This window comes from Dryas octopetala, chromosome 9 (assembly GCF_963921425.1).
Source record: "Dryas octopetala chromosome 9, drDryOcto1.1, whole genome shotgun sequence".
Classification (NCBI taxonomy): domain Eukaryota; kingdom Viridiplantae; phylum Streptophyta; class Magnoliopsida; order Rosales; family Rosaceae; genus Dryas; species Dryas octopetala.
In genome coordinates this window covers 1,123,432-1,139,350 of record NC_141374.1, presented here as the reverse complement: position 1 = coordinate 1,139,350, position 15,919 = coordinate 1,123,432, and the positions used below count along the sequence as shown (strand labels likewise).

The window sequence follows — 15,919 nt, the reverse complement described above, 5'->3', positions numbered from 1 at the left end:
TTAGTTATTTTTTTTGCTACTATGTATTACCTATTTCATGCTATGAGTTAATTGCTAATATGTAATCATTTGATCATTTTATTTTTTGTTCCATATTAGTTAATTGCTTTTGTATAATGTACTGCTAGGAGTTAATTTTTGTTATATATTAAGTTTTTTTTTTTTTTTGGTGCTATGTATAAGTTTTGTTTATATTTTTAGTGCTATATTAATGTTCATAAGTTCTACATAGCCAGCAAGAATATTGCACTTCCATGGACAAACGATGGATCTTATTTGTACTGCAAAGAGGAGCCGTACAGCCAATAGGAGCAAGACCGATACCATCTTGTCTACCCCTCTTCCACCACCTGTTAGGCCTCCAAGGAAGCGACTTTTTATAGCTTTCAGTTCACCACCTGAGACTTCAGTTCGTCGTACTTCACCACACCAAAATTCTGTCCTCCAGACTTCATCTTGCCGTACTTCACCACCTGAGACTTCATCTCGCTGCACTTCAGCACCTGAGAATTCAGTTCGCCAAACTTCACCACCCCAAAATTCTGTTCCCCAGACTTTAGTTCAGCAGACTTCACCCCCACAGACTATGGCACCACAAACTACGATGCCCCAAACTACCAGTCAGACTCGGTCTACCAGTGCACGTCGTCGTCACAAGTCTTGTTCTCAAAGCACTGCTGCCAGAACATCTGCTAATGGTATGACCTTCATTAGCCCACTTAAAATCTGATTAAATTTTTTTATTTTCGAAATGGTGTGGAGTTGAGTTGAATTTGGGATATCTTCTAAGTAATTTGTCTAAGTCTAGTGTTTGTTTTCAGCAAGACCAATTAAGCTGATTGTAAGTCTTTTTTTGTACATAATATTTGACTTTAAATTCTCATAATTTTTCTCATACTTGTATATGTTTGTTGTTAATATAGGACCCTCATTGGGTGAGGATGCAGACTCTTCTGCAATGCCCCAGACCAGTAATGAACAAGGCTCCCATGGTAAGAAGTTAATGGTTGAAAATCAATTATTTAATTTTAGTCAATTTGATTTTGTATGGTAATTTGATTTATGTTGATTTATCTCTTTTCAGCACCCACAGAGGGTTCTTTGCCTGCTTCTAAAAGGGGTGTGAGAGGGCCAAGTAGACAAATTAAGTCTTCCACCCTCACACGAACCATGAAGAAGAAGATTCACGTCACTCTTCATAACGTTAGTAATCTACCTGACAGAGCCACACGAAGCTTGTTATCTAATGACATAGGGGCCATTGTACGAAGTGAAGCACCAATGAATTATGAATTTTGGAGGCACATTCCACAAGATGTTAGAGTTGACCTTATGGAGGAGTTGACAGTGAGTTTCCTATTAACCTTTTCAATTTCATATGTTATATTATTACTAATTTTTTTTAGCCATAATTACAAATTTTTTAAATCGTGGATTGTAGGTAAACTTTGATATACCTTTGGAAGATGACCGGTGTTATAAATATGTTAATAAGGTGATGAATAAGGCATACAATGAGTTCAAGTACGATCTGCATGATTACTACCTTTCCTTTGAGAAGGATGAGGATGCACGGGCAGCTCCTCCTGATGAGATGGCAGACCGAGATGTTGAACAATGGCAGAAGTTGTGTGATATTTTTTCTAGCCCTGCATTTTTGGTATTAATTCCAGTCACTTGTACAAATTAATATTACATATACAAATTTATGCTATAATATTCAACTTGTAAACATTTGGCTATATGTAATGCTCCAACCTTTTCAATTATTGCAGAAGCGATCCGAGGCCAACAAGTTTAACCGGACCAAGAAGCCTATTAACCATTGTGCTGGGTCGTGTCCGTTCGGTGTGACATTTCAAGAGGCTTATGAGGTAAAATTTTCATGTGATATAAGAATAATGATGTTGATTTCTTTATAAGGTAAAATTAAAATCATGTTTTAATTACAGGCTGGGGAGAAGTTTCCAAATGTTGTCACCTTCAAGAAGGTCCACCACAAGAAGGATGGTAAAACATGGACCAATGAGCTAGCAAAGGAGAAATATGTAAGTTTTTTAATATATGTAAGATGGCCATCATGCTTATAATGTCTTATTTTCTCAGTTGTTAATATTCTCAGTTTTTGTAATATATAAGATGGCCATTATGCTTATAATATCTGGGCCTAGCTTGAGGAGCTAAGTTTTGTTAATTTTTTTAAAAAGGTTAATGATCATAAATTAAGGGGTGCAAAGGGGGTTTATTTATGATTTGGATTGACTGGTTTATAAATGGACTGCAAGTTTTGTTTCACACTCCAGTCAACCATAACACTTTTTCAATATCTTATCTTCTCTAGATTGTGTTCTGTCTTATGAAGATTGTATGCTATATATATTCACTTCTATTGTCTCCATTAATGGTTATGTTTCATCACATTCACATTTTCGCAAGCAAATAAAGATTGATGAGGGATGACAATAGCATCATACTTGACTAATTAGCATGCTATCTGAACTTGAATCTAGAACCAAAGTGCAGGTCACACAGGAACAATTCACCAGAAAAATTTTAGAAGTTTTCAAAAGAAAAGGCATTTAAGATTTCAGTAGTGGTAGAGTTCTAGACCTTAGTGGCCTATACTGTTAGGCATTTTTAAAAGACTAAAGGACATGTGAATCAAAACGGTAAAAGCATGACAAAGAAGCCTATATTTTTCTTTTTTGTTTGGTAAATTGAAGGAAGCCAATATTTTGTCTTGGTCAATAAAAAAGAAGCCTTTGTTGTCTCAATCCAAATGCATCCTCTTTATGCTGTCATTATACTAAGAATTTGGTTTCTTTATCTCAAAGACTTCTTGTATGTTATATTTTCCAAGTTTTACTTGTATGTTATATTTGGTTTTCCATTATACTAAGAATTTGGTTTCTTTATCTCAAAGCCTTTAAATTTACAAAGACTTCTTGTATGTTATATTTTCCAAGTTTTACTTATTGATTTTGCCTAACAGATTATTAATGTTATCCAAATTTTTTACTTGTTTCTAGGATAAGATGATGGAGAAGCAAAATGCCATACTTGATGATATCATGAAGGAGTATCCTGAGGGTACAACAGTAGAAGATATTTCAGTTCCTGTTCAGGTTGGGACTCAAATTGTTATGGATGTAATGGGTACTAAACCAGGACGGGCAATCCGTGGATTGGGTTATGGGAGGTTTCGCGATCTTGCATCATCTTCTACTCCCCCATCAAATTCCACTACTAAAGAATTGGAGCAGCTGCGAGCTCAGCTTCAAGAAGAGAAGGCTGCAAGGGAGGGTTTAATGCAACAGATTCAATTTCTTCTACCACAGCTTCAGACTCTTATCCCTGGGTTAGTACTACCCCCAACACATACTCAGGTACAGCCTGAACAAGATGATGGTGCTCATGACGACGAGGATGATCATACACCTCTTTAGGGTTATCTAGACTTTATATTTTTTGATAAATTTGACATGCATCAAACATATCTTGAATGTTAATTAGGCAGCCACTGCAGGGTGTATATTTTGGATGTGAATTAGCTAGGTTGCCACTGCATGCAGCTATGTTGTATATTTTGGATGTGAATTAGGCTGCCATTGCAGGGTATTTTTTTGGATAGGAATTAGGCTGCCACTGCAGGGTAAATTTTTTGGATAGGAATTAGGTTGCCACATGCATGGTTAATTAGGGTACTATTTATATGTTTGGAATTTGTTGGGTATGTATTATTTTATATGGACATGAACTCACTTATTGTATGTTTTTTGATATATGAATTAAAAAGGTATCTTTCACTAATTGCAGTTTTGTTAATTGTAAAAAGTTTTAAATATGTAATTAATTTAATTAAAATAATTTGTGCATGAATTATCATTGATGAAATTTCTAACGACAAAGTTATTTTGTCGGCAGAGATTTTTCCTGACCAAATATTGGTCAGCATAAACATATACATCTTGGCCGACAAAATAGTTTTGTCGCAAAAAAGGACTTTTCCCGACAAAGAGTTTGTCGGCAAAAGATTTAAACTCTTCCGACAAAACCATTTGGTCGGTAAAACTATCTTTCCCGACAAAATCTTTGTCGGCAAAAACTCTAAATCTAATTGTTCGATGGCTTTTACCGACTAATTTCCCGACTAAGAAACTTTGTCGGCGTTGACATATCCCGACAAAGTAAAATATTTTGTCGGCAAAAGGTTTGCTCGACGAGCTTTGGGAGACAAAGTGGGCGACGAAATTATTTTGTCGGCGAAAACTTTTACCGACGACCTTTACCGACAAAATATCTTTGTCGGGAAAAATAAGTTTTCTTGTAGTGTTGACTGCTTTTTTGGATGTGGATTACGCCGGTGATCGATCCAGATGATCGGCGTTCTACTGGAGGTTTCAGTATTTATTTGGGTCATAATCTTATCTCTTGGAGCTCGAAGAAGCAAGGGGGTGTTTCTCATTCTAGTACTGAGGTTGAGTACCATCAACTTGCCTATACTGCTGCATCTATTTCTTGGTTTCGTTCTCTCTTCAAGGATCTACAGCTTCATCTTCGTTGACCGCTGCTTTGGTGTGATAATATCAGTGCCATATCATTGGCCTCAAATCCTGTCTTCCATGCGCCAACTCGTCATGCTCTTGGTTACTTGTATTATCTATTCTATAAATATGAATGCAAAGCACTCCTCTAATCAACGAGGATTCACACAAGTTTGGCATCCACTCACTCAGGTTTGTGGAGTTTTCGATAACCTCTATTTGGTTCTTGGCCGGGAAAACTGAGGAAGATGAAAAAGAAATGGCAATTAAATATATATTGGTTATTGGAATAAGTGGGTTCTCTTTTTTTTTTTTTTCTTTTTTTTTTTCGATTTTGCAGGTGAAGTTTCTTTGCTGGGTGGGAAAACAGAGGAGGGGGATAAGGATGATGGGGACACGACAACAAGGGAGGCAAAATAAGAGATTGGTTTGGATCCTTCGCTCGTCAATGTTGTTACTGTTCTTGAACCATTCTTGTCTAAGGTATCAAGATTTTCTCGTTTGGTTCTAAGGTGGGAGGTGATGGTGTTGTGAGTCTTGTGACTGTTGGGTGTGTTGTTGGGTATAAAAAATAAAGTAAGTTGGTTGTGATGTTGAGTTTTAATAGGGGTATTTTTAAAAAACTTGTAGGGTACGTGTGATAATAAATTTTTGTAATTTTAAATTTAATATTGAATATAAAAAATAGAAAATTAGGATTAAATACTAAATATCAATAGTTTTTCAGTAAAGAAGTAAGACACTAATTTTTTTTAGTTTAGGTACTAACCTAGAATAAGACATTTTGGATTAGGTCACAAATTAGTTTGTTATACAGTTGTGACTGTCGAACAGTTACAGTTGTAATTGTCGAACAGTCACAGTTGTGATTGTTTAAAATTTATAAAAAATCAAAATTTTTAAGGGTTTCATACTTTTGATTTAGGTTTGGGGGATGAAATCCTATAACCCAAAAATTAAACATTAAAGTTTAAGCCTTACAAATATTGAAAAAACAACAAATTAATAAAAAAGTTATGACTATTTGACAGTCACAGCTCGATATAACCATGTTTTTTAAAGTTGGTATTTAAACTGAAATTTAGTACCTAAAGTGAAATTACATAAATATTTTGGTAGTTAAAATGAAAAAACATTACAATTTGGTACCTAAAGTCAATAGACCTTATAAAAAATGTGTTAGGTCTACAAATAAATAAATAAATGGAAAATGCTTAGATCCGAATAACAGCAGCCATTGGTTAATTCTAACAATTTCCTCCGCGATATGCACACCCCAGAATCTACTCTAGTTGGAAAATGGTTTCCAAGTATCCAACAAACAAAACGAACAGATACGTACTTGGCGGTCAGAATTAATAATAAATCAAATTAAAATTTTCTGAAATAATTTCACTTGTAGTTAACCTCACCCTATGTAATTAAAGAATCATGAGTTGATAATTAAGGTAGTCTGGCGGGCATAGTAATTTTAAGTTGTCTCACCTAGAAATAGAAAGAGTCAAACATTTCTTCCCAACAGATTGAAAACAATTTAGTAGAGATCGATGTACAAGTTTTGATGGTATATAATTTTCAAATAGAAAAAGAAATAATTTTGATACAAACATAAAGATAGAAAATTGTTAGGAAAAAATAATAATATTATTTGCACCCATGAACCATGCTATATATAGATCGAGAATGACTTGTATATTAATTTATGAGCATCTATAGTATGCCAAGAAAATATATATAGTTTGAACAAGTCCAGCAAGTTGGGGAGGAGACTGGGTCAAAAAACAAAAGAAAAATATATAAGATAATGGAAAATATTTTGTCCATCCTTTGTTACATACAGAATATCACTACTACAAAATATGCTATAAAGGACCTATGAGGTTTAATATAAGATCGAGGACTGTTTTATCCACATAGATCCTAAAAATATATTTAAAGACAGGTAAGGGTATCAACGGTCCTTAACATCCAATAATTAAAGGCTGTCTCTTTTTTTTTTTGGCCAAGAAGGGCTGTCTTTTAATTACACATATACATAAAAATCCAGTCAACAAAACGAGTGAGAAAAAAACAAGACATAGGTCTACTGAAGGATTAATCACTTCGGTGTTTTCTAAGAAGGGGCTAGGGTGCCCTAATTGTGCTCTAATGACATGTTTTGTCACATAAGATTTTATAAAGACTATTCTAACCTTATTTAAAATCTTGAAAATTTAAAGATTATCTTCTCCAAATCTAATATTTCTCTAATCTACCTTATCTTTTAATCCCATAACTCCACTTGGCATGGTTGGTCTTGACCTCCTTGGCTACCTCACAGCTGTCATCATCCATCACAGCCTTGCAAACACCTTCCTTCATAATCACGCCATCTTTATCTCCTTTCTCAACCTCCACTCCCACTTTCAGATCCCCACCCATCATTCTTGCATTGATAATCTGATCTCCTACATTTGGCAGCAGCACCAGTTGGCACTCATTCACCAAAGCCTCTGATAAAGACCCAAAACCGCAATGGGTCACAAAGCACCCCACATAAGGGTGTCTCAGTATCAATGGCTGCTGAACCCAACCCCCAAAAACAACCCCTTTTCTTTGTACCATCTCTCCAAATCCTTCTAGCAATGCTGACTCGATTGTTTCAGCTCCTGTTGGTGGTTTCAGGGCAGCAAAAAATGGCAAACCTTTAAGCTCAAAACCCAGTAATAATTCATGTAACTGCTCCTTTTTTAGAATGCATTCGCTTCCAAATGCACAGAATATCAAGGATTTGAGTTTGAAGCCTTCAATTAAGTTGAATTAAAATTGGGTTGGATAAAATAGTCTTTTTACAATAATCATAATTTTAATGTGAAAAATAAATAGTGATATGTATTTGCCACATGAGATTAGGGCACATAGGTCTTGTGCCACATGACAAATATTTATTATCATTTGTAGATAAATAATTACATTAATTTATAGGTAGTTTTTTTATAAAAATAAAATTAATTAATGTCTTTTTCCGAATAATCTCACAATATAACAGTATTGTGTTGTCCGACTATAAATCTGATTCACAAATTAGATTAACCCTAAATTGAATATGTGGTTCGAATCCACAATATATGAGAATAAAGAACGTGCATTATCCTACATATTTAAAATTATTCCGATCATCAAAATACATAGATGACATGCAATAAAATACAATAAATGACGATCCTTCAAAGGAGACAAAAAACATAGACTATATATATTCCGATCATCAAAATACAATATTGTGAAATTGACTTTATAAGAGATCCTTTAAATAAGCTTATTTAGAAAATCCCTCAATGAAATGGGCCTAGAGAGAGAGAGAGAGAGAGAGAGAGAGAGGTACGTACCTCTTTTAAGCATGTATGATTTCATTCTCCTTTTGGCTCCAATATATAGCCGGCCTTAATTTTAATAGTGTTTCATGTTAATATAAGGATGGTTGCACTACGACAAAGATAACCTACCATTTGGGTCCCCGCACAAAAAAACATCAAGCATAAAGACAAGTTTATAGCGTGTGAATTCATTTGTGATTGAATTAATCCAAAACGCGCTATCATCTCTATGCTCTCGTTTGCTACTTAAGCTAACAGCCATATATATATATATAATATATATATATATATATACACACACCTCCCTCCCTCCCTCAATGAATTGAAATCCTCCATTAATTTGAAGTTCCTAGTTTTTCATTCATTCATTCAGTATCCCTGAAATTCAATTAGCTAGTTAGCGAACTAGAGATCGATTGTATTAATTAGGTAGCACTGTATGTATTGCTGTGCTTAATTAAGTAGCTAGGTACTAATTAATTACTATTACTTAAAGCTAGATAGCTAGCTTAGTAATCAAGTAAGTACTACTAAATTAAGTAGGCATGGCTCCGGCGGCAGCGGGAGAAAGGACCTTAGAAGAGACACCCACATGGGCTGTTGCCATTGTCTGTGCAGTTTTCGTAATTATATCCATCATTATGGAACAAGCAATTCATGCTCTTGGAAAGGTACGTACCTGCAGCCTAAGTATATCTAGGGTTGAACTGAAATGCCAGAAATTAAATTAATTCTATTGTTCATTAAACTAATTAATGATCTTTCCAAATTAATATTCACTTTTTTTGTTTTAGGCTTTTAGCCCGCCATTGTACCAAATATTAAAGAAAAATATTCACGTTTTAATTTATATATATATACAGTGGTTCCAGAAACGCAATAAGAAAGCCTTGATTGAAGCTTTGGAGAAAATTAAAGCTGGTAAGTTTAATTTAGTTTAATTACTCTATATATCATTCATTAATTACATTAGTATATTGATTTTGTAATTTGATACAAGTTTTGTTCAACTTGTGGGTACGTACGTGCATGCAGAGCTAATGCTTTTGGGTTTTATATCTCTACTACTGACTGCGGGTACAAGATTTCTTCCGAAAATATGCATCCCAGCCAAGTTTGGAGATACCATGCTTCCATGTCAACCTGAAAAGTATAAAGATGATGGGGATAAAGGAAAGGGAGGAGGAGGAGGAGGAGGAGAAGAGGGAGGTGAAGATCACGATAGACGGCGGAAGTTGCTTTCTTATGCTGAATCCATGATTTGGCGTCGAGTTTTAGCTGCGCCTAGCGCAGAAGGATCTTCTTGCTCAGTGGTACCTAATTCATAATTAATTAACACACTATTAATATTTAATTATGTAATTAATTGATTTGTACATTAATATATGTGCATATATATATATATGCTGCAGGGTAAAGTATCGCTCATTTCTTTCTCTGGGATGCACCAACTGCATGTATTCATCTTCGTGCTGGCTGTTTTTCATGTTCTCTATAGTGTTCTCACTATGATACTCGCGCAGGCCAAAGTAAGTTCCTTCTTAATGTAGTATTGTAGTGTATAAACTAATTTGTACAGATTTTTTATTTTTTTCTTGAGCTTGAGATCGACTTGTACGATCTGATATGAACTATTTATATACATAACTAAGCGCAAGACATAAATTAACCCAGTCATGGCATCACTAAGTTATTATGATTCGTGTGCAAAATAAGATGATAAGTTGAGAACGTTGGGCTGTGACTTGTGTGGCCTTAGAAATGTACTTAAATGGGAAAAAAATTAGAGATTTGCCAAAAAAAAAAAAACCCCAATAATATTGTAGCTAGAACTAATTAACTATAAAGAAGAATGAGAGGCAGTGTCAGTTGTTTAATAATATTAACATATTTAGTTTAGTACAACATATAAGATGGACCACCTAAAAAAGAAGATGAAAAGGAAACTACAAAAGTAACCTACATATGTTACCAACTTACCATTGTTTAATTAATTAGTTAATTAATTAATCGGCTTGATGCTCTTATATATGATGTTGACCAGATGAAGAAATGGAAGGCCTGGGAATCAGAGACAACATCCTTGGAATATCAACTGACAAATGGTATTTTCTTTTTTTAACAAAAAAATTGATAAATGATTATTTTGGGCTGTGGAATCTGTTTGTGCCGTTTGGCCGGCCACAAAAATATATAATTCAAAATTTGAGGGTCTTGATTTTATTATGTGGCAGATCCTGCAAGGTTTAGGTTTACCCGTCAAACTTCCTTTGTGAGACGTCACTCTGGCTTTTCTACAACACCTGGAATTAGATGGATTGTAAGTAAATTATCGTACGGAGACAATTTTATTTTGTCAGTTAGTTTACTATATTATGTTTTTAATCTGATTAATTAATTAAGAAAATGTAATCTTATTTAAATGTATAGTTTGTATTGAAAATATAATATATACTATATGGCAAGAAGAGAACACTATTTTTACAATAATAATCTCTTATTCATTTCAACTTAACCAAATTGAAGCTTGATCCCTCTTTCAAATGCATGTTGGTAGGTGGCATTCTTCAGGCAATTCTTTGGTTCTGTGACAAAGGTGGACTATTTGACCATGCGCCACGGGTTTATTAATGTAAGTAAGCTCATTTTTACGTTGCAATAAATGTTTGTTTTTCTTTATTGTAGATAAAAAATATTCGTTTTATTGTACTTTAATAAATTTATTTACTAAATAATGTAACAAAACATATATAGTATCTTACTTACTAGTTATAAATAAGGAAAAAAATTGTGTGCCCTATTATATATGACACAAGATCTCTAATATAACGTGATAAAATTATTTTAACATCACTATTTCTTTACCACTTCAGATTGACATAATTTTTTTATAAAGACTATATATTTTACCCATCTCAAATCTAATAGCTATAATTCTAATTATATATATATATATATATATAAATATGTGTTACCTTCTTCCAAGATTGAATCACCATGCATAAGTCGGGTTCTTTTCATCAAAGTATCATGGCTCAAATACTTTGAGGTAATCTTGGTTGATGTTGTCTCAAGTATTAATTGGATCTACAATCGGTTGGAAAGAAATATAGAAGTCTATAGGAAAAGGCATTTGAACCACAAGATCGACACGACCTTCAAGGAGGGCAAATTGGAAAAAGAAGAACACCCGCCACCTACTGATTGTTTGACATTGAGGAAGAACTGTTCATTGTTTAACATTGTTTGCGATCTTACAATTGTGCTAACTATACTTTTCCACAAATTATCATCTTATTTTTAATATACAAACACAATTGGAAAATGGATATATAAATCAAATTATAAAAACGAAAGTTGTAGATGTGATACCCATTAGATGCTGCAGTAGTACCTTCTAGGATTCTAAATCTAGGGCTAAATTTTTTTTAAGAGATCCTAATAGGTTTTTTAAACTTGGGGATGAAATCTTATTTATTTTTTAATTCAAATTTTGTATAATTTTAAGAAAGGTTAAACTAGTCTTTTTCAAAATTTTGTGTGGCAAATGAATTATTATATATTTTGACCAAATTAAATATTTTCATTAGGGCACAAAATTATGGCACACAATAAGGGCACCCTAGCATGACCCTAAAAATAAATGATGTTTAATGTAAGTATATATATATGTTTGTGTAAATAAAATACTGTGACATCATATATTTCATGAATGAAATTTACAAAATAACCCTAACAGTAGTTTTATTTTAATATAACTCATGCATATATGCCACTTGCTATCTCTTTAATTGACATAAAATGCATGCATGCATGCAGGCACATTTTGCTCCAAACAGTAAATTTGATTTCCATAAATATATTAAGAGATCTATGGAAGATGATTTTAAGGTCGTCGTTGGTATAAGGTCTCTCTCTCTCTCTCTCTCTCTCTCTCTCTCTCTCTCTCTCTCTCTCTCTCTCTCTCTCTATCATTATGGTGTTTGTTTATTTCATAATATATTACTTGTGCTAATTAACCTTTTTACTTGATTTAACAGTATACCACTATGGATTTTTGCCGCTGTCTTTTTGCTTCTAAACGTTTACAGTAATCTTTCTCCCACTCAAATCACAAATCACTCACATTAATATTTTCTTGGCCAATTAATATATTTTTTCTACTTAATTAATTTATTCCTACGTACGTGCAGAATGGTACACGCTCACTTGGTTGTCATTGGCGCCACTCATTGTAAGACTATATATGATCAATAAAGAAGATATTGATAATGGGTGCTGTTTTTGGCACTCCAAAAAGGTTATTAATTAACCAAACTTAATTAATTAGTTAGTTAATTAATAAAAAATTATTACGCGCATGCAGATTCTTCTGGTGGTGGGTACAAAGCTTGAACTTATCATCATGGAAATGGCTAAAGAAATGCATGATCGGACGACAGTGGTGAAAGGCGCTCCGGTGGTAGAGCCAAACAACAAGTATTTTTGGTTTAATCGACCTGAATGGATTCTCCTCTTGATACATTTCACATTATTCCAGGTGACTGCGATGATCACCTAATGCATGCATGCATCTACCAATTTATATAGCTAGCTAGCTAGCTATACACGTACCTTTATATATATAGAGAAAAACTTACCTATAACAGAAATAGGAGCTGAAGTAGCATCCCGGCCAAGAGATAGATTATATTTTGAAATTGGAGATAGTACGTGTTATGTGATAAAGTATAAAAATATAGGTGTCATCATGTTATTAGATTGGAATACCAAATCAGTTATATCCCTGTTGCAGAAAAGTTTTATATATATATATATATATATAATTCATTTCTAATAATTGATTTGCAATTGCCTCCACACATGCAGAACGCATTCCAGATTGCCTATTTCTTGTGGACAACTGTAAGTAGTCATCATATATAATTCAATCAATTATATATATATATATATACAAATTATTTCTGCAAGACGTTCGTTCTTTAATTAATTAAAGAACAGACATGAGTATTTCTATGACATTTTGTAAATTTTTAAGCCATTTTTACATGGTTCAACATGTGAGGGTATAGGGTTCTATATTTTAGGATATAGGTTTATTGTTCGAGATTATATTTTAGGTTTTAACTCACCCAAAACTTAAGAATTAAAACCTAATTAAATTCTAACCGAGGAATGAAAACTCAAAATCATGAGAGTTAAAACAAGGAATAGATCTCGAATGATGATTTATACCGTAAATAATTAAATTCGATCAAGTTTAAAATCAAATGGTGAAAAAAAAAACCATAAAACATATGCGTCCGTCCTTTAGTTAAAAAACGGAAATCATGTAGATAAAATTTTTGTATATATATATATTCCTTTCTAAACTAATCTATAACTATATATATTAATTTTTGTATATATATTAATATATATTCTCTTGCGCAACAGGTCACCACACATTCTATCAAAGATCATCAACCTAATCAATATATTATCTAGATTCATAATATAATATTATAACATTAGTATTTAGGCAGACTATTTAGTAAGAGAGCATTTCCGTATTATACGTGTATATATTATATGAAAATATTATTTTATCATATATTTGACATATTATATTGTCATACTATAAATTATTTGTATCACATTGTTTAAAAAGAATTAATTTTGTCAATAATTGAAGTTGACAATTTAACAACATAATATACCACATTATTTGATAAAATAACATCTTCCTTTATATATATTTATAAAGAATTTATAAGTTATCATATATTTATGTGCACCTCCTATATATAATTATTATATATATATGCATTATGCAGTTTGAGTTTGGGGTCACATCATGCTTCCACGAAAACTTGCCTCTCATTCTCACAAGGGTTTTCCTTGGGGTAGTTCTACAGATCGTATGCAGTTACATTACCTTCCCTCTTTATGCTTTGATCACACAAGTGAGTATATTTCAAATTAAATAGCCTGCATGTATTTAATTTATATGCTTTGGTTATAACACTAATGAAAAATATTGAATTAATTAACACATTTATTTTTATTTTATTTTCTGAGTTGGGGAATTAACACATTTAAATTGTACAATACATAAGACTTTTTAGGCTCACCCAAAATAATCATCAAATATGTTCACTAGATGATGCGTCTCTATGCATATCGGTATTAATTTGCTAAAAATAAATGAGATTGGGATCATAAACTCTAATGGCCAATATTTAACACGCAAAATTTGTACAATAATACTAAGCTTGTCAAAAGTATTTATTAAATCTGTTTACTAAAAAATGAGTTTGTATATACATTTTTTTTTTTCTATTTTGGGGAGGGGATCAAACTTGGGTGTATTATGGGTAATTCTACGCCCTTCCAACTGAGTTACCCAACAACTACTAGTTTGTTTATACATTCATATTTGTAAATTTGTTAAACATATATAAATTAGTAAGTTTCAAAGTAGATAAATATTAAAATAAATAGTGCCACATGGTATATATAACAGTGCTGTAATTTGGAAGAGCATTTTACAAGCAACTGATCGAGAGAGCTTCAAGGGAACTTAATCAATTATTTTAGTATTAATTAGGTGGCTATATATGCATGATTAATTTGCAGATGGGATCTCACATGAAGAAAGCAATATTCGAGGAGCAAACTGCAAAGGCTCTTAAGAACTGGCAGAAGGCTGCAAAGCAGAGAAAGAAGTTGAGGAAAGCTACAGGCGATGCTTCCTCAGGGTTTATAAGTGGGGAAAATACACCAAGCCAGGGTTCATCACCACTGTATTTGCTCCACAACCAAACGAACAGGTCCAACCAATCAGATATCGAAAGTGTCCTTAATTCCCCAAGATCCATATCTTACCGATCTGACACCGATCTCTCAGAGATGGAGGGCTCCGCACATGATGGGAATAATGGATTTAGAAGTCCAGATCAAGATATTCAGCTTGCACCACCACAAAGGAAGCAAGGATCGCATAGTACTGATTTTTCCTTTGTCAAACCTTGAAATTAATTAAAGATTGATGCTCAAATTATGAGGAACTTGTAGTTTGTATAGACATATTAATTTATTAAATTCCGTTTTTTTGTTATTAGGCAGAAGTTAGTCCAATCCAAATGTACTAATCGATTGACTAACGTACGTTGTTGTATTTGGAATCATTGTAGGAACAGTCATTAATAAAAAATAGATTATTGTTAATTTAATATTCTGTTCACACCCTTTTTTGCTCTTTCCTTTTTTTTTTTTCTTTATATGAGCTCTTTTTCTACGTTTTTTATTTAGGTTTATTGATTTTAATTGTTAAATTTTAATAATTTTTTACTTTAGGTATCAAAATTAAATAGCATTATAGATTAAGTAGTAGTTGAAAAGTCAAATAAAATAATAAAGTAAAAGGTATTAGAATTTACAAATATTACATCACATGTCACTACAATAAAAAAATAAAAATAATATTATATCACAAATATTACATTAATTTATACTATATTGTATTAAAAAAAAAAATCAATCCAGTCACAACTTAACTGTGACTGTCTTGGTAAATTGAAAGAGACAACTCACACCACTATAATATGTATTATTTTGAGTAAAAGTATTGTTTTGACATCTATTTATACTATATTGTAGTATAATTTCTCTATAAAAATTCAATTAAGTCACAACTTAACTGTGACTGAACGACAGTCACAACTAAATTCGAAGTTGAAACTACATTAACAAATTTTCAAAATAATATAAAAGTCTCAAGGGCAATTTTGTCAAAACTTTATAAATTTTAACTAACACCCATCATATGTGGGTCAAAGGACAAAAATGTCAAATGAAAAATGCTCAAATCAAATAGGCCAACATATTTGTGACCTAATCTAAAAAACTATATTTAAATTTGGTAGTTCAATTGAAATATTATATGGTCTTCATGCTATACTAAAAAATTATTGAAATTTGGTATTTGATTCTAATTTTCTATTTTTATTTTTTAGTATACTGGTTTAGCCTTTTAGG

General features: G+C 32.5%; 3 protein-coding genes across 3 annotated transcripts; 2 read left to right on the top strand and 1 right to left on the bottom strand.

Moving 5' to 3' along the window:
• The first annotated feature begins 265 nt into the window (after positions 1 to 265).
• On the top strand, positions 266 to 3,636 carry LOC147273067 (uncharacterized). The gene is made up of 7 exons (XM_086256688.1): positions 266 to 698; positions 924 to 992; positions 1,085 to 1,347; positions 1,442 to 1,660; positions 1,776 to 1,874; positions 1,953 to 2,048; positions 3,030 to 3,636. The coding sequence occupies exons 1-7, from the start codon at positions 266 to 268 to the stop codon at positions 3,444 to 3,446; spliced, it is 1,596 nt and encodes a 531-aa protein (XP_086112814.1). The 3' UTR covers positions 3,447 to 3,636.
• Positions 3,637 to 6,800: 3,164 nt separating this feature from the next.
• Positions 6,801 to 7,334, bottom strand: LOC147273066 (UDP-glycosyltransferase 79B30-like; the record flags this gene model as incomplete). Its single annotated transcript, XM_086256687.1, has 1 exon — positions 6,801 to 7,334. A coding segment is annotated over one exon (534 nt), but the record flags the coding sequence as incomplete, so codon positions are not given.
• A 1,111-nt stretch (positions 7,335 to 8,445) lies between these two features.
• On the top strand, positions 8,446 to 14,914 carry LOC147273065 (MLO protein homolog 1-like). The gene is made up of 14 exons (XM_086256685.1): positions 8,446 to 8,571; positions 8,764 to 8,821; positions 8,936 to 9,213; positions 9,313 to 9,429; positions 9,945 to 10,005; positions 10,135 to 10,220; positions 10,458 to 10,532; positions 11,720 to 11,808; positions 11,941 to 11,990; positions 12,094 to 12,134; positions 12,267 to 12,440; positions 12,770 to 12,805; positions 13,717 to 13,845; positions 14,519 to 14,914. The coding sequence occupies exons 1-14, from the start codon at positions 8,446 to 8,448 to the stop codon at positions 14,912 to 14,914; spliced, it is 1,716 nt and encodes a 571-aa protein (XP_086112811.1).
• The last annotated feature ends 1,005 nt before the right edge of the window (positions 14,915 to 15,919 follow it).

Bases quoted from the DNA above. Each gene is read 5' to 3' on its own strand.
- LOC147273067 (XM_086256688.1), top strand. From the start codon at position 266: ATGGATCTTATTTGTACTGCAAAGAGGAGCCGTACAGCCAATAGGAGC. The intron at 699-923 runs GTATGACCTTCA...TTGTTAATATAG, and splicing joins TGCCAGAACATCTGCTAATG to GACCCTCATTGGGTGAGGAT. The intron at 1,661-1,775 runs GTATTAATTCCA...CAATTATTGCAG, and splicing joins TTTCTAGCCCTGCATTTTTG to AAGCGATCCGAGGCCAACAA.
- LOC147273065 (XM_086256685.1), top strand. From the start codon at position 8,446: ATGGCTCCGGCGGCAGCGGGAGAAAGGACCTTAGAAGAGACACCCACA. The intron at 8,822-8,935 runs GTAAGTTTAATT...ACGTGCATGCAG, and splicing joins TTTGGAGAAAATTAAAGCTG to AGCTAATGCTTTTGGGTTTT. The intron at 11,991-12,093 runs GTAATCTTTCTC...ACGTACGTGCAG, and splicing joins TTTGCTTCTAAACGTTTACA to AATGGTACACGCTCACTTGG.